Raw genomic sequence first — 21,063 nt, 5'->3', positions numbered from 1 at the left:
CTGGCCAGTATGTTTACACATCCAAACACGCATCTGGCAATTTATCTTTAGGGAAAGATTATTGAAAGGTTTAATTTCTTTAAAAGCACATGATCACCTCATTAAGTGTTTCTTGGTGTGTAAACTCTTGATGCCTAAAAGCAGTAATGTAAGAAGTATGTAGAGCAGACTTACTTTCTTTTTTGTACTAGGAAAGTGTTTATATTTTTTTTTATTCCCTGTTTCTATTAGTCAACCATGGCCTCTCTGGCAAGTCATATCCACTGCAAACAGTTTCAGGTGCACTTTTTTTAGCAGGAACATTAAGACATATTCAATTTATTAACGTCTGCACAAACGAAATGCCAGATGTTCATCCACAAAATGTAACTCAAGTCATTTTGCTCAATTTCTTCATTGCTGCTCTTATACAAATGAAGAGTGGTTCAGTGGAGCACAATGTGGAAATAGTGACAGCTGTCATGTTAGAAACAAACATCTATATTTGCCCAAACAGCTTGTGACATTGGTGCCATTACAGTCATTTCTGAGCAGCCTAACAGGTTTTCTTGCTTGTGTGTATGGAACATATGACCTGGTTACGCAAATTAAAAGTGATTCCAGCTGTGAGAGTGTCCCCAGTGTGGTCTTCTCTCAGGTGCTTTCTGCAGTGCTTTGAGAAGCACATGAGAAGCAGATCAGGAGAAAATGTTTTTTTATTACCTCTTTTGCCCTCTGATACATTAACATGTCTTGTATCTCATTTGACCAGTGGACCAAATATTTGCTTGCACATTTGAACTGGAATCACTGAGCCTTCTAAATAGTTTATATTGTACTGACAAATAACATTTAATACCTTACCATGTAACTGTTAAGGAGCAGGGTGGTTGTAGAGGGAGGCTTATTAAAGTCTGCGGGGCGGCTGTTGCTCAGGTGGTAAGGCAGTTACCCACTGACCCTTTGGTCAGTGGTTTAATCCCTACTCCTGGCTACATGTCAAAGTGTCTTTGGGCAAGACACTGAACCCCAAGTTGCTCCCAGTGGGTCAGGGGAGCACCTTGCATGGCAGCCACCTTATAATCATTTATTGCTGCATTCTGAGCCACCCCAAGCTCAACACTAGCTCCAGTCTGGCCACTGCTGTGAAAATGGTGAACATAGTGGTCATTTTCTTTGTCTAGAAACTTCATCTCATGATGCCCAGATATGTTGAATTAGTCAATAAACAGCTGCATGTATTTATTGTAAGTCTGTTAAACTCAAAGATGCTAGTAAACACACAGAGGTTTTAATAATATTGCAGTATACTAAGATTTGATAACTAATGCAGTCAAACTCTATATTTTAAGTAGTATTTTATATTAAGTGGAAACAAACTCTGGGTTAACAGAGAATGTTGACACTTAACTAAAATATACAGAAATGTTTGCAGTTATGGGGCTGAACGCACTTAAAACCAGTTGCAGACTCAGGCTTTCCGAGGGGCAGAGCTATAAAAAAAGGGCACCTGATATCAGCAGAGAAAAGCGATGCTTTCTCTGTGGGGCCACTTTGTTTTATTTTGTTAACTGTAGTGGTAACTCATTACATTTGCTCTACTCTGGATACACCTTAACGGGTAACATATTCTCCTGTGAGGGCTCTTTTTTAATTTCTTCGATGTGGGGGCACCTCTGACGGCACTTCGTGGTGTTTTCTCTGCTGTGGAATTACTTTACATCGCTGATTCACAGTGGCGGCACTGTAGAGTTGATTAAAACTGGTTACTTCTTATTTTTTGGATACTTTGGTTAAAGTATACAGTTTTCAGTAAGTCATGTTAAGCTACTGACTCAGTTTTTTTTTTAAATTCCCTTGTTTCTTTTATTTTTCTCTTACAGTGGCTCGATCTATCAACCTAGTCAGATGTTTTCTTGGTTACCCAGCTTCCTCTCACTCTCGGTCACAATCACAGGAAGAGAAAAGGCCCCAGGTGGCTTTGAATCTGTGGAACGCTGAGTCACAACAGTTACAGGCAAAATCGTCAGCTGAACCTGATACAACTTTGTGCTGAACTCACAGGTTGAGTGACATGACACAGCACAGCAGAGGCATGGATGCTGTTTCTTGTTAGCGAGTAACGGTTACACTGGTTATAGCCACACATGGTGCTGTAACAACACAATGTTCCGTAAATACATGACAGCTCATTCTGCTTTTCTTACAGGTGTTCTGTGTACACTACAGACACCTCGAAGGATGTGCATGGTGGGTTTTCTGATGATCTGAAGATTTAGTTTACAGCAAAAACATCTTTAACTTTAACGCTTTTCCATACAGGTTGAGGGATAATTTCCAGATGGATCAGAGAAAATAATCAACCTGTAAAGAGCAGATTAATCTGTATCATGTGAGTTTCTATAAACCAGAAAGGTTGGGACGTTGTCTAAATGCTCCATAAAAAAAGAAAATGCAATGATTTGCAAATTATTTATAATAATTTATAGAATTTATAATGATAAAGCAGCTTTCAGAGCATCACTGCAGTGAAACTTTCCACAAGAGATGTAAAAATAATAAAATACGAGCATAAATATGTGCAATTTAACTTATACTGAAACCACTGGTTAAGTATCTTGGCGATATAAATTTTATTTTATAGTTAGGATTATATTTTAAATTGAACCATGAAGAGATTCGGGTAATTGTATGAATAGAGATTAAAATAATGCAGATCCAGTTTTGTTTCCTAACAAAGTACTGCACTAAGCACCTGTCCACACTGACAGGCCCTTTAGATCTACATGACATAGTCAGGTGACACCACACACAGCTACACAAGTGCTGTCCCACAGTGCTGTTTCAGCTTTGTACAGTTTAACGCTGACAAAAGTCATGGTATCCTAAAGTAGTAGTGTTAAAGTAAAATGTAAAGTCTAGAAAAATTAGGTTATCAAAAGGACACACCTAGTGTGTCGTACTGAGACTTTTTTGGCATAACATTGTTATTACAGAAATATTACAGCCCTGTTGCTTTGTATTACCATGCTGTTACCTGGATATTAGCCCTATATTACCTCATTATTTCTGAAACATCACCAGCTATTACCCTGGTTATCAAGCTGTAACGTACTATGTGAAATATTTATAGTTCTATATTATAACTGTTACATATGAGGGAATGAAGGGAAACATCAATTAAGAAATAAAACTTCTATTCAGATATGATGCAGTTTAGTCTCTGCGGAAAAGTGCTTTGTCACTGCATGTGGCTGCTTGTCAGCAGGTCAGAATAAATTAATAAAACATTACACTTCTCTTATCTCACACCTGAGCCACTGTCAGGTGATACCTGAGCTCAGTGATTGGTTGAAAATTGCAGAGTGATGTAACATCTGTCACGTGGTCTGCAGTGGGGTATAAATACAGCAAAGTGCTTCTCTGTACTTCACAGCAGGGCAGAGAAACAATAAAGTTCTTGCTTCAACAGTGATTGAACGGAACTTCTTTCTTCGACCCGCAGGCAAATTTCTACTTGAAAACTAGCTTAAGACCTAAAGCTCTATTTTTGTACTGTTTTGTTAACAAAAGGAGAAAAACACCAGCAGAAATGGAGTCTCAAGTGCGTCAGAACTACCACCGCGACTGCGAGGCCGCCATCAACCGGATGGTCAACTTGGAGCTGTTTGCCTCCTACACCTACACTTCCATGGTGAGAGGAACAACACTTGATCCTTTTACTTCTGGTGTGTGTGTGTGTGTGTGTGTGATGAGCTTATGCTGTGCAATATCTTGATATTTTATCCTCTGCTGACATTAGGTTCAGGTTAAAACTAAAATGCTTTGTTATTAAATACAGCTGCTAATTAACGTACTTTAAAAATAAAGCGCTATTGCATCATTTGAGTTCAAGCTGAAGTTGATTGGCAGGTTGCCAGATAAAAGGTGTGGGTTTTTTTTTTTCCTTATCATCTTCATTGTATTAAAGGTTCTGCATTACATTTATCTTGCTTGGGGCTTCTGTGTCTAAACCAGCCACACTAAACAGATTAGACTATGCAAAGACATGAGTCATGTACCACTTCTGATGTCATTTCTAATAACGGTTTCCGTAATATCTGCTCACATGTTTCCTTGCAAGTAATACTGGGTGTTGTCTTCTAATAATTTTTGTCCCGTCTCTGTCCCTCCCAGGGCTTCTACTTCTCCCGTGATGATGTTGCCCTCCCAGGCTTTGCCCATTTCTTCAAGGAGGAAAGTCATGAAGAGAGGGAGCACGCTGAGAAGCTGCTGTCCTTCCAGAACAAGAGAGGAGGACGCATCTTCCTCCAGGACGTGAAGGTCCGTAAAGTTTGAGGCTGTGTGTGATGGACAACAGTAACGTTATATAAATTGAACATGGATACTGTGTGAACAAAGGCTTAGTCTTCTTTAAATTTCTTCCATAGAAACCAGATCGTGATGAGTGGGGGAGCGGTCTGGAGGCCATGCAGTGCGCCCTGCAGCTGGAGAAGACTGTAAACCAGGCTCTGCTGGACCTGCACAAGCTGGCGTCTCAGCATCAGGATCCTCATGTAAGTTGGACGATGACAAACCTCATTAGAATGTGTTGGAAGATTCTGTCTGTAGCAAACCAGTGATTATTGTTTGGTCTTTTCCTCAGCTGTGTGACTTCCTGGAGACCCACTACCTGAACGAACAGGTGGAGTTCATCAAGAAGCTGGGCGACTACATCACCAACCTCACCAAGATGGATGCCGACAAGAACAAGATGGCAGAGTACCTGTTTGACAAGCACACCCTGGGGGAGAAGAGCTAAACACAAAGGCCCAGAATTGAGTCTGGACTCTGCTCTGCACAGGCTTCTGCTCTTGTTCTTCATTCACTGAGCATAATCCTAACTAGTCTGATTAATTTATAATGTACTGTTGTTGTGGGGTTTGTTTGAAATGTCATAGAAAGATGCATGTTGAAGTGTACCGCTATGTCACTTGCTAAGAAGCCTCCTCTTGTGACATTTTAACACTGACTGAATGTTTCTAATCTGTCTGAATAAACCTTTTGAGCTGGATTTTGGTGTCTGCATCTTCTGTCTTATCAGTCTTCAAAATTATAAAACTTTGGAACTGATTTTATTTAGAGGCATGAAAGCCATAAGCCAGCATCTAAAATAAATCTAAGATTACCCACAGTACTTGAGAAATACTTGATCCTAAATATTCCATCACTCGGTGGGTAATGACACAAGATCTACAGATGTGTTAGTGCTAACATGACATCAAGGCTTTTATATCACATCACAGCTATGACGGGACTTGAGCCTGGTCTTGAATCCAAACAGGCTTCTGCCCCAATTCTCCTTCATTGAGCACAATAATGTCTAATCGGATTAACCTTCAAAATTGTCAGATGTTGTAGTGGAGTCAGTAATGAGAGTGTAATTTTGAATAATTGCTTTTACAGGTTACACTTTGTACCTACTCATGAGCCTCCATTTAACATTTTTTGACAAACATTGCAATTGAATAAAATTTTTAAGCTGGAGTTTCGTGTTGGTCATGTGTCTATTATTGCCTGTGAATAAATGCTTTATGTTAAGAAATGCTTTCATGAATCCAACCAAATGAGCAACTTTTAAAGCAATGGGGTTTTTGAATTGGCAGCCTGTTCTCATTCTCCAGATACCAAAAACTGCCTCTTTGTCCAGTCCTTCTGCATTATATGCTGCGTGCGTATGGTATCCGTTCACATCTGTGGTTGACAATTGGCGCTTTCAGTACAGTACAATGGAAACTGATGTGTCAATATTTGACACCTAAAGCAATAACGTACTGTATGAAGTGAAAAAGTCTCATAGGGAAGTGGACAGGATGACAGAACTCTCTAATCAAAGCTACCTACAATTTCACCGAAATGATGGCTGGTGTAACTGTAACAGTATTTCTTGTCCTCGACAGTAAAAAAGACTGGATTCTAAATGCGCACAGTGGTTTAGTTGGGTTTAGGCACAAAGATATCCAGATCCGGTTTAGACATTAAATAAACACGGTTAGAAACAAATAAAAAGTCTTATATCGTAAATTCACTGCTTTTTTTACAAAGATTGTCAAGTTTTACACTGGACTCAAACTCCTCTGCTTCGTTGACCCATCTACCCACCTCACGTCCTTTTGGAAATGTTTTTATGTCTAAAGACCAGGTGGTGGTATGTGTGTTGCCCCACAGCAACATCTCTGTGTTGGGAGTTTTTTCCTGCTCATTCAAATGACCTACGTAGTCTCATTTTACAGGTGGACAGTTTTGTCTGAACATTCACATGCTGTCATTGGGGGCCTGCCCGGGCCCCACAGTCTCTGGGTGCATTCACACCACTTTTACTGAAATTAAAATCCTGAAGTAATTTAATGCCAAGTGTCCTTTCAGAAGCAACCGTTCAGATCTCTAAAAACTGGATTTACCCGTCTAGTTATTTAACTGTCTGACACCATGTTCATTTCAGAAAACGGTAACAGGTTTTCATTTGCTGATGACACACTTGTGCAAAAGATATTCAGAATCAATAAACTGAATAAGATGTACGTCAGTATGGATTATATTGTAATTTAATATTTACATTATATGGATACAAGCTGGTAACTTGTGATTCTTACCACTGCAAACGACACCACTTAAAAATGTATACAAGCTATTGATTCATGGTAAAATGTTTTTTGTTCCTCTTTTTTCTGCAAACTGTGCTGAGTCACACAATGACAGAAAAAAAAGAAAAATCCTCAGGTCAACAAAAAACTGCTTTACACTGAACTCACTAATCTAGTTGCGTGACACTGCACTAGGTATTAACAGCAGACATGAGGACACTGTCTAAACGGTTGAGTCACAATGGCAACTACAGTACAATGAGTCATATGAACTGGATATGTTTACACACTTTGTGAAATAATTAAAAAAAAGGCCTGTTTTGTAATTATAAAAACAAAATATTACATAATTTGGAAATCACTATTTTGAAGTGTCAAATTCAGTTTAATAGTTGGTTTATGGTATTATACAGCCAATGTTTGATGGTTTATTCTATGCTTATTCTGATAGTTTGTACTGGTGTGCGTTCCATTTCACAAAACAGTCAAAATATGCATTTTCATCTGTTTATGCTTAATGAAAACATCCGTTCAGTTGGAGATGGTTGACAAAAATCAGTGGGAGATTTTGCAGCTATTAACATAGTTGCTCAGAATCTACACAGGATCCATTTCTTTGGCTAACGGTGGCCAATATTTTAAGAATTTATTGTTGATTTTAAGTTACCATCAACAGGAGAATTAAAATGATCGTTCAGACAGCATTTAACTGAATTGTCAGACATTACTCGCTCATTGTAGATGCTGGATCAGCAGTTTTTAAGATGTTGTATGGTGGATTTGTCAGAGAAAAAAAGCTGACTAAACTAACTGATATAAAAGTAGGTTTTATAGATGCCCAACTGTACATGTATGAGCAGTGTTTGTTAAAAAACAGTTGTGAGACAGTTTAACAAAAGCCTAAAAATCTCAGTGGCTTCATGACATTAAAAAGAAAAACCTGAAAAGGTACTTAGCGTATCACCACTGATGTGATCAAAATATTCATGGCTGTTACATAATTTACCCATTTACAGCTGCACGTGCTTTTGTGTGCTTTAAGATAAAAGACATTTTGGACAAGCCAAGGGCATTCGTGACAAACGCCAGATTCACAGTTCACCTCTATGCACAGACACTAATAAACTAATGAATTCAACAATTCAATTTTCATTTTCTTTTGTCACTTTAAAGTGCAGAACGGTTTTTCAGCATTACAGGTGGTTACTCTCAGCAGCTCAGAACAAATGAATTAACGCCCATGTTACCTGAGCTCAGGTGGCTGAAATACCATGAAATGCACAGGGTGATGGTAAACGGCTACATAAATATAGCGCTTTTATTCAAAGGGCCTTAAAATGTTGATTCCCATTCACACACACCCTCACACACCAGTGGCGGTTGGCTGCCATGGCAGGGGCTCCCTGACCCACCGGGAGCAACGTGGGGCTCGGTGTCTTGGCCAAGGACACTTTGACCCTGTGGTCTGTGGACAACTCCCTTGCCAACTGAGCTGCAGCCCCACGACAGCATGACAGCTTCTGCTGATTTTACTGTAATCAGATTCAAGAAGAGTATATCTCAGTGTATGTGAGAACAGTAAATTAAAGTAACCCCCCTACATATTGTTTATTATATTCCATAAGACTAATGTTAAAGGCCATATTTCACACATTTCTCTTTGGGCACATTTTACCATCTAGTTTGTTTTATTTTTAAATATCCTTGCTGCAGTCTCCTGCTCACAGTGACATAGTGAGTGACAAAGTGATAGACATGGTGAATTTTCAGGGGAACATAAGAAGAATTTAATTCATTGTTTTGTTACTTGAGAAACTGATATAAATGTTTAAACAAAGTAGCACTGAGACAATGTGCAAGAAAAAAAATGTGTACTTTTGCAGTTTCTGCAGTAAAGAAAGATCAGACAAATCAAACCCATGCGTATGTAAGTATTCTACACATACACGGTGAATCTAAAACCTGTAGGTCTTTTCTTGAATCTTTTATTACATCTGAGGTGTGTAGACTATTTCACACCGAAATGTTGAGGACTGAGATCTGATTATGTCTACATTTGCCTTTCATCATAATCAGATCAGCACAGAAAAGAGGAAATCTTTTTCTAAATAACGTATGCTTTTTATGTATGTAGGCAAATAAAAGGAAATGTCAACTTTACATCTTAGCTGTGCACATCACATCAATTACCACATTCAACCTATACTACACTGAATTACGATGCAGGCTGTTGTCTGTTGAAATGCTTCATCATTGCAGGTGGCTGCAGGTCGGAATAAATGAATGAACTCCCATTCTACCAGAGCTGATTGGCTGAAATGTGCAGATGACGTTACTCACATAGTCTTCAGTGGGGTATAAATACAGGAAATGACTCCTCTGTAATTTCACAGCAGGGAAAAACCACAAAGGAGTTATTGCTTCAACAGTAATTGAACAGAATTTCTTTTTTCACTCACAGTTAATTTCTTCTTGAACACTATTGACAAAGTTTATTTAAAGCTCTTTTTTTTTTAAAATAAAAGAACAAAAAACCACCTGCTGAAATGGATTCCCAAGTGCACGACCACCACGACTGCGAGGCCGCCATCACCCGGATGGTCAACGTGGAGCTGTTTGCCTCCTACACCTACACTTCCATGGTGAGAGGAAGCTGATCTGATACTTTTAGTATCAGGTACCGGCCAAGACCGATTATGATTCGATACTTATCATACAGTATATGTGGACAGATGATTAGCACATAATTGATTATATATGTTGAATGTTGCATTACATAAAGACATAAAAAATATACATAAAACTCAGTTCGAACAAATTTTATTTATTTTTTTGTTGAAACACTAATTAGCAGTTTCCTGAATACAAATTAACTCGCTTATAGCTTGTCTGGCTCTTAACTGCTTTATCACCGTTTGTCTACTTTTTTCTTTGTATCTTTTATTTATTTATTTTTGCGTAATAATGATCAAATCAAGTCAAGTCAAGCTCAAGCTTTATTGTCAGTTCTTCCACATGTACAGTACATACATACAGGGAACTGAAATTGCATTTCTCTCGTATCCATGGTGCTTACAGGTAGTTCTAACAGTGGAGCCTAAGATCTACATCACATAAATATAAAAATACAAAATACACTATACAATTCAACTATACAATAAGGGCATTGGAAAGTAATACTAATAAAAATACAATACAAAGTACAATAAAGTAAAAACAGCGCAAGGTACATGGCAGATGGAGTGCAAACCAGTAAAGTGTACATCAATGCAGGTAACAGAATTAGTGCAAAAATGACAAGTTCGGGAGCGAGTTCAGCTTCCTGACAGCCTTATGGTTGTGTCTTCTAACAGTTCTTGTCCTCTCTCTGTTTCTCCCAGGCCTTTTACTTCAACCAGACCCTCCCAGGCTTTGCCCTTTTCTTCAAGGAGGAAAGTCATGAAGAGAGGAAGCATGTTGAGAAGCTGCTGTCCTTCCAGAACAAGAGAGGAGGACGCATCTTCCTCCAGGACATCAAGGTCCGTACAGACTAGAGATCTAGGCTTGTAAAGAAACCTTCCCCCTGCACGATAATACTAGTTTATCTGTACCAATCACACTGGAATACAATTGAAGTGTTGATGCTCAATCCCTCTCTTTTGATCCCAAAAGAGTGTTATGTAGTGTTTTGTCCTCGCAAAACCCCTGGAAGAATGTTCATGTATTTACTGTTATTTGTTTTTCAAAATACTGTTGTGTGCTATGGCAATTTAATTTCTTTAAGTTTCTTCCTTCACCATTATCTCTTCCTATTTACATAAAATATGAATACATTTTTTTAAAAAACAAAAGGTGTAGGTAACCTATTCTAACTACTGTAGCACAGACAGATGAATGGACAACAAGTCCTCTGAGTGAGGTGGCAGGTGTTTCTTGGAAGGTTTTAGCTAAAGAAAATTAAACCCCTGTACAAACACAGGAGATTGGTTAGGGTTAAGCACAAAGATGTTAGGATTATTTAGAACGTTGGGTTGATTTTGGCTGATAGTACAAACAACCTACAGTATATAACTGTGTTTTTCTGGAGGGCAGCTTCTTATCAGATCACATCAATTTCAAGACATAACTTCACATTCTCTATACTTGGAACTTCTCATGAGACAGAGGGCGATGGGTAGCAGCACTGCTGTAGAAATGTACGTTAAATCTGTTATAACGGAAAATAGTTTTCTTCCATAGAAACCAGATCGTGATGAGTGGGGGAGCGGTCTGGAGGCCATGCAGTGCGCCCTGCAGCTGGAGAAGACTGTAAACCAGGCTCTGCTGGACCTGCACAAGCTGGCGTCTCAGCATCAGGATCCTCATGTAAGTTGGACGATGACAACAACGACGACGTCTGTAGCAAACCAGTGATTATTGTTTGGTCTTTTCCTCAGCTGTGTGACTTCCTGGAGACCCACTACCTGAACGAACAGGTGGAGTTCATCAAGAAGCTGGGCGACTACATCACCAACCTCACCAAGATGGATGCCGACAAGAACAAGATGGCAGAGTACCTGTTTGACAAGCACACCCTGGGGGAGAAGAGCTAAAGACAAGGACAAATACATGGAGCCCGATCTCTTTGAAAGTCATATCTATGTGCCTAACTTATAAGGTTCTCTGGTGCTGTATTATAGGTACTGTTTATTTATAGTGTCATACAAAGCCTCCGCTTGTGAGATTTTTACCAAAAGTTGTGATTCCAAGTATTTCTAATTCAATTTAATTCAATTCAACTGTATTTATATAGCGTCAACTCACAACAAAGTCATCTCAAAGCACTTTACAAAATATGTAAAGGACTTTTCAGACATGTTTACAAAAGGCCAGGTCTGGTCTTGTTGACCCTCCTGCTTGCAGTAATGCCATTACTGCACTTATGATGCAAAACTGATCATTTAAAACACTAGAATGAAAGAGTGTGATTCTACAGAAGAAATGATAAAAATGTAATAACAATAAAAATGTAGTGACTGCTTTAACGGTGCTAGATCAACCCTGAACATTATTTTTACTGCATATTACCTGTTTGCTGTGCAAATAAGTAACAGTAAATTTACTGCATATTAATAAAAATGTAACGAAATGAAAAATAAACTACGCAAATAGTTTATTTAATAGTAAAAATACTTAGAAGACAGAGAAAGACAGACAAACAGACAGACAGAGACAGACAAAGTATTAAAAACCTTGAAAGGGCAAAGGGTCAGTCCAGCTTGAAAAGTCTGCCTGTCCATGTAAGATAGACAGTAGCTGTATTTCGTTGCCTTGTACTTGTACATGTGTAATGAGAATAAAGTTGAATCAAATCTCGGGTTAAACCAAAGATTCATGCCCCTGGCTAAGTCGTAATTTGAATTTTTGAATAAAAATTGTGAGCTGAATTTTGGGTGTCTGTTTTTAGCTATTATTATTACCAGTTCATATTAAATGCTGTAGACATGTAGTATTTAAACTGAAGAAACATATTAGCTTAAAACTGTGGATGCACAAGGATACAAATGATAAAACCTGAATAATTATTGAACGAGACCACTAATTTATACTCAAAGTCACACAAAAGTTTTTTATGAAATAATTTTTTTGCCTTGCACAGAGTAGTGTGGCTGTAAATGTAAATGCTTTTTCTTGGAAAAGCTTCTAAATAACACATGCTATGTATCAATAAAACTCACGTTATCTTCCTTTAGGATGTTAGTAATTTGGGATGTATGTAATAGTAGTTTCCAAGTACAGTACGGACAATAAGTGAAAATCGCCTTAAAATGAAACAATGCACTTAGGACTGATTATTTAACTTTCAGTCAATCATGTCATAGGCGTCTTTTTTGAACTGCCTTTATTTTTCTGCCAAACTGGTTTCATCCAGCAGGGCACTGATGCCATCACCTACCCGACACCCAGTCAGATGCTTCTCCTCCCTCTCACTGTCACACCGATGGAAACAGACCAAAACAACACGAAGGCCACGTGGAACCTGTGTAAAGCTGAGTCACAACATGACACAATGCTCATTGTAATCTGATAACACTCAGTACTGAACTCACTAATTGGGTGATGCCACAAAGAACAAAATAAGGCAACGGTGTTGTCTAAATTGTTGAGTCATGTTTGCACAGCGTTTACCTGCAGTAAAACGGAAACTTGCAGGTCTTTAGCCTGAAGACAACTATTAAAAACCTTGACGTGATTTTTGATAAGGATTTAAGATTTCATAAACAGTTCAATTCAATTGTGAAGTCCAGCTTTTCTCCAGCCCAGGTTGTTAAGTGAAGTCTTTAATGCTTTCAATAATTTTAAAATATCAATGAGTCGTACTCTGCTGTTTCTCAGTCATCCTCTCTCGTCTTTAAATAGTTCAAATGCTGCAGCTAGTATCTTGACTATACTATAACTATATATACTATAGCTATATATACTATAGCTATATATACTATAACTATATATATAAAATTATAAATCAAAGTTGAGTCAGAAGATTTATAGATATTTGTTTTGTTTGTTTTGTGCAAATAAAATGAAAGAGAGAGTTAAACATTTACATGTTCACACGTTAAATTCAAATATGAAGCAATTTATTCTCTTGAAACCCAAAAATGCCTCGTCATTGCAGGTGGCTGCTGTCACCAGGTCAGAACAAATTCATACAACATTAAACGTCTCATCTTCCACCTGAATCACTGAGTGACGTAACATCTGTCACGTGGTTCAGGTGGGGTATAAATACAGCAAACCGCGTCTCCTTAGCAGGGCAGAGAAACAAAAGAGTTCTTGCTTCAGCAGTGATTGAACGGAACTTCGTCCCGCAGGTTATTTCTACTTGAACACTAGCTTAACGTAAAGTTCTATTTTTGTACCGTTTTGTTAACAAAAGGAGAAAAACACCAGCAGAAATGGAGTCTCAAGTGCGTCAGAACTACCACCGCGACTGCGAGGCCGCCATCAACCGGATGGTCAACTTGGAGCTGTTTGCCTCCTACACCTACACTTCCATGGTGAGAGGAACAACACTTTATCCTTTTACTTCTGGTGTGTGTGTGTGTGTGTGTGTGTGATGAGCTTATGCTGTGCAATATCTTGATATTTTATCCTCTGCTGACATTAGGTTCAGGTTAAAACTAAAATGCTTTGTTATTAAATACAGCTGCTAATTAACGTACTTTAAAAATAAAGCGCTATTGCATCATTTGAGTTCAAGCTGAAGTTGATTGGCAGGTTGCCAGATAAAAGGTGTGGGTTTTTTTTTTTTCCTTATCATCTTCATTGTATTAAAGGTTCTGCATTACATTTATCTTCCTTGGGGCTTCTGTGTCTAAACCAGCCACACTAAACAGATTAGACTATGCAAAGACATGAGTCATGTACCACTTCTGATGTCATTTCTAATAACGGTTTCCGTAATATCTGCTCACATGTTTCCTTGCAAGTAATACTGGGTGTTGTCTTCTAATAATTTTTGTCCCGTCTCTGTCCCTCCCAGGGCTTCTACTTCTCCCGTGATGATGTTGCCCTCCCAGGCTTTGCCCATTTCTTCAAGGAGGAAAGTCATGAAGAGAGGGAGCACGCTGAGAAGCTGCTGTCCTTCCAGAACAAGAGAGGAGGACGCATCTTCCTCCAGGATGTCAAGGTCCGTACAGTTTGAGGCTGTGTGTGATGGACAACAGTAATGTTATATAAATTGAACATGGATACTGTGTGAACAAAGGCTTAGTCTTCTTTAAATTTCTTCCATAGAAACCAGATCGTGATGAGTGGGGGAGCGGTCTGGAGGCCATGCAGTGCGCCCTGCAGCTGGAGAAGACTGTAAACCAGGCTCTGCTGGACCTGCACAAGCTGGCGTCTCAGCATCAGGATCCTCATGTAAGTTGGACGATGACAAACCTCATTAGTATGTGTTGGAAGATTCTGTCTGTAGCAAACCAGTGATTATTGTTTGGTCTTTTCCTCAGCTGTGTGACTTCCTGGAGACCCACTACCTGAACGAACAGGTGGAGTCCATCAAGAAGCTGGGCGACTACATCACCAACCTCACCAAGATGGATGCCGACAAGAACAAGATGGCAGAGTACCTGTTTGACAAGCACACCCTGGGGGAGAAGAGCTAAACACAAGGCTTCTGCTCTTGTTCTTCATTCACTGAGCATAATCCTAACTACTCTGATTAATTTATAATGTCCTGTTGTTGTGGGGTTTGTTTATTTGAAATGTCATAGAAAGATGCATGTTGAAGTGTACAGCTATGTCACTTGCTAAGAAGCCTCCTCTTGTGACATTTTAACACTGACTGAATGTTTCTAATCTGTCTGAATAAACCTTTTGAGCTGGATTTCAGTGTCTGCATCTTGTCTTATCTATCAGTCTTCAAAATTATTAAACTTTGGAACTGATTTTAAAGTAGAGGCATGAAAGCCATAAGCCAGCATCTAAAATAAATCTAAGGCCAAAGTGTTATATTGTGTTTTTTTTTTTTTTTTTTTTTTAAGAATGGGTAATTCCACAGCTAAAAGCAGTGTTTTGCATAAATACAAATACTGTACATTTGACAGACCTCAGGTATCTTATCGTATTTAAATGAATTGATAATATAAAAGAGGAAATTTTAAACCAAGTCAACAGTCTGGACACATGATAATTTAAACAAACAGGAAACAGGAAAGGTTCCATTACCTTATAGTAACAGCTACAGTGCCACCCTGAGGTTCACATGCATAGTTCTGAGAGTATTATTATTACAACTACTAAACTTTCATGGATTGATTGGAATAACCCAACTTTTGTTTATTGCAATCAGAAACAAATTCTGGGCTAATGTTGTACCTTCTCCTTGTGTGCCTAAATGTTGATCACTGAGCATTAGAAGAAAATAATATAATTACATTAGTTTAATCTTTGGCCCTGCTCTGAGTCCAAAAAAAATAAAAAATCTCAACCCATAATTACATTTACCTACATGAATAAAGTCTGCATTTGCCAGCTAGTACAAATGTTCATTTATAATCAGAAGCAACAAAAATGGTGTATAAAATTGAGTGCATAAAAAAGTTAAATAATGAAAATTGTATTGGTGCAAAAGTTTGCATCCCCCTTGATAAAATAATTACAAATTACTTGTGTACAATGTCTCCAGATTTACTGTACAGTGGTTCTTGCATATTTTAATTTCTATAAATAATGGGTCCAAATCGAGTCTCGCAACAAACTAGCGAACGTGGAAAACAGCTGCAAATTTAAAAGGTGTATTTTATTTTTTTCCTCAAACTATTAGAATTGAATAGGACACGGCAACCTCTGCAGTCTGTCCCCAGTAATAACCTAAACTCAGTCCTGTAAAAACTAATCCGTATGTTTAAGAACTTATCATTTTTATGATTTAAGAACATAATTGTGACCCATAATCCATCAAGTACTGGTTTGTGAAGACAGAAGGTCAACGAGTTACGTTGGAATAAAAGCAGACTCTTTAGGGTCCTATAATGCTATGATCCGCTGTGGTGACCCTGAACTGTTATTCATGTTGCTGATTAGTCCAATTATTCTTTTATACTATTATACTAAATTACTGCTTCGAAGTACATTTACTTACAATTTTGATGTATTTCTATTTTACTTGAGTATATACCAATACGACATCTTTACACTTTGATCCCCAGTGTGAAATTACCAAGCCAACTAGCAGTACATAACATATGTACGAGGTTATACATTTGTACTTTAAATTTCCCATTTATTGAAGTAATGGTAAAATACAATTCAAAAGAGGATGTTTTTTCTTCGTAGCGAAGATATAAACTGCAGCCGGACTGGGACACTTCTCTCTGCAACAAAGATCCATATTAAACCAAGAGGAGTTGTGTCCCTCCACTTAAAGGACAGTATTCAGCCTTAATCTGTAAAGACGACAAACTAGGACTCACAGCACGACCGCGAGCCGCAGTTGTCTTGGCTGCAGTGGTTAAGGTGATGGACTACAAATCCATTGGGGTCTCCCTGCGCAGGTGAACAAAGAGTATGCAAAGGAGAGGGAATGCTCTCCAAAGCCTGGTCCCTATGGATCCCTTCCACACTTTTTTCCAACTATGGCAGCACTACCCCCTGCTGATTCCCTGTTTCGGGTGAAGCTGGAAGATGTCATCTTAGGTGAGGGTGGGTTGGGGGTAGACAAAGCAATTTAGTATCTTCCAACTTCCAACTGAATACACTGGATCGTGATAATCAGCGGTGGGTAGGGCACTAGTTGGGTAGGGATAGATGGAAAACAACTAGGGATGAGGTACCTGAGGATTTCTCTTTTCCTCAATTCACTTTTTCTTCCCCCACTCTATCTTAGATTGTACTTTCCAGCTTCTCACTGAATATATGCACCTGATCCAGGTAATCAGCAGTGGACAGAGCCGAAGATAGTGAGAAAACAAGCAGAACAGGGAGCTGGAGGACAAATTTCAACAAATCCAATCCAGTGTTTGGTTCCATTGAAACTGGTCCCATTAGAGCACAGTGTTAACCTCCTGCTCGATTCCCAGTCAGACGTTTCCTCGGTTGCAAGCATCCTCCCTCTCACCACCACACTGACAACAACGGAGAAGACAACAGGTGGCCTGCAGTCTGTGGAAATGCTGAGTCACAACTACGACAAAGCTAAATCCTCATTTGAACCTCATCCTACTTGGTAGTAGACTCACAAATGAGTGACATGACATGGAAGTTGAGTCATGTTAGCAAATACAATATGTGTTACATAAACTGGGTAGAAACAGACACTTGCTGCACCATCACATCCAGTGTTCTACATTTTTTTATGCATGAAAATTTTATGTGTAGTGTGTACTGACTTTTAAACAGCAACACTGACGTTTGCTTATGCTCAGATTTAGTCTTTACTTTTTACTTCACTGTGTATGTTGATCTATTGCACTTTACTGCCTAAGTGTCATTCTGGTTCTGGTCATGTGCAGGATATTTTCATATTACTGTTCATCTGTGTCTTTAATGCCTGTACACCACATATATTTTCTGGGCAGCCTTATTATTTTTTCATAAAAGACTTTCTTTTATTAAACCTTCCAACTTACACTCCACCTGACTTGAGCTGAAAACACACCTGTGCACATACAATAGGCTACAGTCCTCATCTCGATTATGATTGTATTGTGTCTGAATGTTTGTTTGGAACATAAAACCTGGTTAGTCATATGTGCTTCTCAAACATTGGTGTGAGTGAATAAACATGCCTAGATGAGTCCAGTTTGAAGTCTCTCCTCAGTTTTCCTCTATCTGGTGACACTGCCAAAGTGCCCAATATCTAAAATGGTCCTGAGAGAAGAGAAGCAGCAGCATCTGTTTCTAAAGCTGACAATAGTGTGTCAGTCCCAGGCAAAGTTTCTAGAACAAAACCTTCCTGTAAAGAATATGGGCAAGACAAGATGGTATTACAACAGAGTGATCAATGTGTTCCTGGAACTACATGAATTATTCAGAGTACATGTGAGTGCACAAACAGACAGGGGAACAAAGTCTTTCACACCCGGTGCAACCGAAACTAAAGTGTGAGATAATGATTAGCTGCAAAAATAAAATAAACCTATGCTGAAAGAAGATGGAAAAGAGAGAGAGCACCAGCAGCTACAACTTGGCTGTAGCTGCTGGTGCTCTCTCTCTTTTCCATCTTGCTAGCCATCTAGCTGAGTTCATCATTCCTGTAAAAAGACTAGTTCCCCTTCATCATTAAAGTGAGGTATGTCTTTCATAGAGCCACTCTGAGATCAGTGGAGCTTTTTTTTTTTCAATGGAAATGTGTAACTGCATAGGAACAGCTGCTCTGTGATACACATTTTTTGCCAATTAGGTTTCAGACTATTCTTGGTGTAGTTTTAGCTCGTATTATTAAACCAAAGGAATAAGATACAGGATTACATCTTATCCTTAAAAAGACAATTGAAGTGACAGTACCAGTAACATTAAGTATAATTATCAGACATTGAGGTTGTATGAACAAATGGTAAATGAAAACAGGAGGATTTAGATCCAGTGTCCTTATGTCAGCAAAGCACAAGTCCAACATCTGTATGGTTTAAATAAATATACTGAAGAGAGGCTGTACAAGTGGAAACGTGCTGGCCACACAGTGCTGAGTCAATTCATCATAGTCTCATTATGATGCAAGTTAACTGTGCTCTTTTAGAACGAGCTCGGCGGAGTTTGCTGAGGGGAATTGTACACACGAGGGCACGACACCAGTGACACCTACTGTACATCCACTTAGAGAAACATGATATTTTTAGCTGTACTCCATGACTTTATTTTCAGCTGCAAGTCGCTGTAATCATGACTTAAAGGTCAAAATTTATTAGAACTGAATATGTTTTAGGGATATTTTTACTCTTTTACCATGTTCAAATAAAAGCAAATAGCAACTTTACAGATTCTCTGCAAAGACATAATTTACACCATTATTAACTCACAATTTAAAACCCAGTATGAGGCAGTTTATTGTATCGTAAAACAGCAGAAGTACTTTATCATTGTCAGCAGGTCAGAATAAATAAATGAATTCTCATGTTGCCGGAGCTCAGTGATTGGTTGAAATGAGCAGAGTGACGTTAGTCTGCGTTGGGGAATAAATACAGGGAGCGACTCCTCAGCCAATTCACAGCAGGGCAGAGAAACAAAGGAGTTCTTGCTTCAACAGTGATTGAACGGAACTTCGTCCTTTTAACTGCAGGTTATTTCTACTTGAACACTAGCTTAAGCCTTAACGTAAAAAAAGGACAAAAACACCAACACCAGCAGAAATGGAGTCCCAAGTGCGTCAGAACTACAACCGTGACTGCGAGGCCGCCATCAACCGGATGGTCAACATGGAGCTGTTTGCCTCCTACACCTACACTTCCATGGTGAGAGGAACAACACTTTATATTTTGCCTCCATTAGTATTTATCCACATGTGTATTATGCTTGTACTTGGTAATATCTGCTCACATGTTTCCTTGCAAGTAATACTGGGTGTTGTCTTCTAATAATTTTTGTCCCGTCTCTGTCCCTCCCAGGGCTTCTACTTCTCCCGTGATGATGTTGCCCTCCCAGGCTTTGCCCATTTCTTCAAGGAGGAAAGTCATGAAGAGAGGGAGCACGCTGAGAAGCTGCTGTCCTTCCAGAACAAGAGAGGAGGACGCATCTTCCTCCAGGACATCAAGGTCAGTACAGACTGGAGAGCTAGGTCTGTTCCGATGTCTCTCCACACCATTATCATTATGCAGGGTTTTATCCTGGTTTTACTGGCCCAGGAGGAGAATCAAAGACAATGTGTATTCAGGAAAAAGTAGATTAACTGTTCCGTTTGTTTAATTGAATGTGTTTTGTTTCCTAGAAACCAGATCGCAATGAGTGGGGGAGCGGTCTAGAAGCCATGCAGTGCGCCCTGCAGCTGGAGAAGAACGTAAACCAGGCTCTGCTGGACCTGCACAGACTGGCCTCTCAGCATCAGGATCCTCATGTAAGTAGGATGATGAGTCTCTTAATGCTGACAAACTTCATTACGTGTTGGAAAATTCTGTCTGAGGCAAACCAGTGATTATTGTTTGGTCTTTTCCTCAGCTGTGTGACTTCCTTGAGACCCACTACTTGAAAGAACAGGTAGAGATGATCAAGAAGCTGGGAGACCACCTCACCAACCTCACCAAGATGAATGCTGACAAGGACAAGATGGCAGAGTACCTGTTTGACAAGCACACCCTGGGGGAGAAGAGCTAAACAATGTGCTTTGCTTAACTTATAAATTTCTCATTTGCTGTGGTGCTACTGTTTTTAAATGTCACATTAATGTATGGATGATATAATCTTACAGTTTTGTCATTTTTCTCCTTGTGACATTTTCAACAAACACTGTAACTGAATGTTTCTGATCTGTCAGTGTGAATAAACCATTTGAGATGGATTTCTCTGTCTGCAAACAAGTTATTGCCTGTAAGTTATTTTTCTTTTGACATTTAAACTGTGCGCTTATGAGACTGACACGTCACTTGCAATGCTTTGAATGACATCCCACAATTTACAGAGTCATTTTCTATAATAATAGGCTACCTGCACAAAATGTAGCTGTACACACAAGGCAACAAGATGCACAGTTTGGGCAACAAATCATGCAAAGAATGTTGGACTTCCATTAAGACGTAGAAGAAAAAATTAAATCAACTACGTTTTTGCTATTAATACAGCACCAGCCACATATACCTGATTATCCATGTGTTGTCTTTTGTATTTTTTTCTTGGGCATGAAAGGAAGTTTTTCACTGCAATGCCTCTTGATGGGTCACATGTTCAATTGTTGGTAAGAATACTAAGAATACCTAATAATTCTCAACGTGTTCTGTCATAAAGATGTAATAACATGGCAATTTTTTATTGAGAAGCGTAAGTAAATCCTGACCATGTCGTGATCAGTGCA

The 21,063-nt window shown here is 38.9% G+C and overlaps 4 protein-coding genes across 4 annotated transcripts; all 4 read left to right on the top strand.

Moving 5' to 3' along the window:
• The first annotated feature begins 3,400 nt into the window (after positions 1–3,400).
• LOC137099775 (ferritin, middle subunit-like) lies at positions 3,401–5,032 on the top strand. Its single transcript, XM_067477033.1, has 4 exons — positions 3,401–3,673; positions 4,156–4,302; positions 4,410–4,535; positions 4,625–5,032. Exons 1-4 carry the CDS (start codon positions 3,572–3,574, stop codon positions 4,778–4,780), a joined length of 531 nt encoding a protein of 176 aa, XP_067333134.1. The 5' UTR covers positions 3,401–3,571; the 3' UTR covers positions 4,781–5,032.
• A 4,101-nt stretch (positions 5,033–9,133) lies between these two features.
• On the top strand, positions 9,134–11,198 carry LOC137099770 (ferritin, middle subunit-like). Its single transcript, XM_067477022.1, has 4 exons — positions 9,134–9,244; positions 9,983–10,120; positions 10,821–10,946; positions 11,018–11,198. Exons 1-4 carry the CDS (start codon positions 9,149–9,151, stop codon positions 11,171–11,173), a joined length of 516 nt encoding a protein of 171 aa, XP_067333123.1. The 5' UTR covers positions 9,134–9,148; the 3' UTR covers positions 11,174–11,198.
• Positions 11,199–13,305: 2,107 nt separating this feature from the next.
• On the top strand, positions 13,306–20,553 carry LOC137099769 (ferritin, middle subunit-like). Its single transcript, XM_067477020.1, has 5 exons — positions 13,306–13,432; positions 19,342–19,513; positions 19,667–19,813; positions 19,987–20,112; positions 20,214–20,553. The coding sequence occupies exons 2-5, from the start codon at positions 19,412–19,414 to the stop codon at positions 20,367–20,369; spliced, it is 531 nt and encodes a 176-aa protein (XP_067333121.1). The 5' UTR covers positions 13,306–13,432; positions 19,342–19,411; the 3' UTR covers positions 20,370–20,553.
• On the top strand, positions 13,425–14,949 carry LOC137099768 (ferritin, middle subunit). Its single transcript, XM_067477019.1, has 4 exons — positions 13,425–13,618; positions 14,104–14,250; positions 14,358–14,483; positions 14,573–14,949. Exons 1-4 carry the CDS (start codon positions 13,517–13,519, stop codon positions 14,726–14,728), a joined length of 531 nt encoding a protein of 176 aa, XP_067333120.1. The 5' UTR covers positions 13,425–13,516; the 3' UTR covers positions 14,729–14,949.
• Positions 20,554–21,063: the final 510 nt, after the last annotated feature.

Source organism: Channa argus, chromosome 15, assembly GCF_033026475.1.
Source record: "Channa argus isolate prfri chromosome 15, Channa argus male v1.0, whole genome shotgun sequence".
In the NCBI taxonomy this organism is placed as follows: domain Eukaryota; kingdom Metazoa; phylum Chordata; class Actinopteri; order Anabantiformes; family Channidae; genus Channa; species Channa argus.
Note: the sequence above shows the minus strand (reverse complement) of the source record. Positions and strands in the feature narration are given on the sequence as shown.

Excerpts from the sequence above, each read along its gene's own strand:
- LOC137099775 (XM_067477033.1), top strand. The coding sequence starts at position 3,572 with ATGGAGTCTCAAGTGCGTCAGAACTACCACCGCGACTGCGAGGCCGCC. Across the intron at positions 3,674-4,155 it reads CCTACACCTACACTTCCATG|GGCTTCTACTTCTCCCGTGA; the intron begins GTGAGAGGAACA and ends TGTCCCTCCCAG. Across the intron at positions 4,536-4,624 it reads CTCAGCATCAGGATCCTCAT|CTGTGTGACTTCCTGGAGAC; the intron begins GTAAGTTGGACG and ends TCTTTTCCTCAG.
- LOC137099770 (XM_067477022.1), top strand. The coding sequence starts at position 9,149 with ATGGATTCCCAAGTGCACGACCACCACGACTGCGAGGCCGCCATCACC. Across the intron at positions 9,245-9,982 it reads CCTACACCTACACTTCCATG|GCCTTTTACTTCAACCAGAC; the intron begins GTGAGAGGAAGC and ends TGTTTCTCCCAG. Across the intron at positions 10,947-11,017 it reads CTCAGCATCAGGATCCTCAT|CTGTGTGACTTCCTGGAGAC; the intron begins GTAAGTTGGACG and ends TCTTTTCCTCAG.
- LOC137099768 (XM_067477019.1), top strand. The coding sequence starts at position 13,517 with ATGGAGTCTCAAGTGCGTCAGAACTACCACCGCGACTGCGAGGCCGCC. Across the intron at positions 14,251-14,357 it reads TCTTCCTCCAGGATGTCAAG|AAACCAGATCGTGATGAGTG; the intron begins GTCCGTACAGTT and ends TTTCTTCCATAG. Across the intron at positions 14,484-14,572 it reads CTCAGCATCAGGATCCTCAT|CTGTGTGACTTCCTGGAGAC; the intron begins GTAAGTTGGACG and ends TCTTTTCCTCAG.
- LOC137099769 (XM_067477020.1), top strand. The coding sequence starts at position 19,412 with ATGGAGTCCCAAGTGCGTCAGAACTACAACCGTGACTGCGAGGCCGCC. Across the intron at positions 19,514-19,666 it reads CCTACACCTACACTTCCATG|GGCTTCTACTTCTCCCGTGA; the intron begins GTGAGAGGAACA and ends TGTCCCTCCCAG. Across the intron at positions 20,113-20,213 it reads CTCAGCATCAGGATCCTCAT|CTGTGTGACTTCCTTGAGAC; the intron begins GTAAGTAGGATG and ends TCTTTTCCTCAG.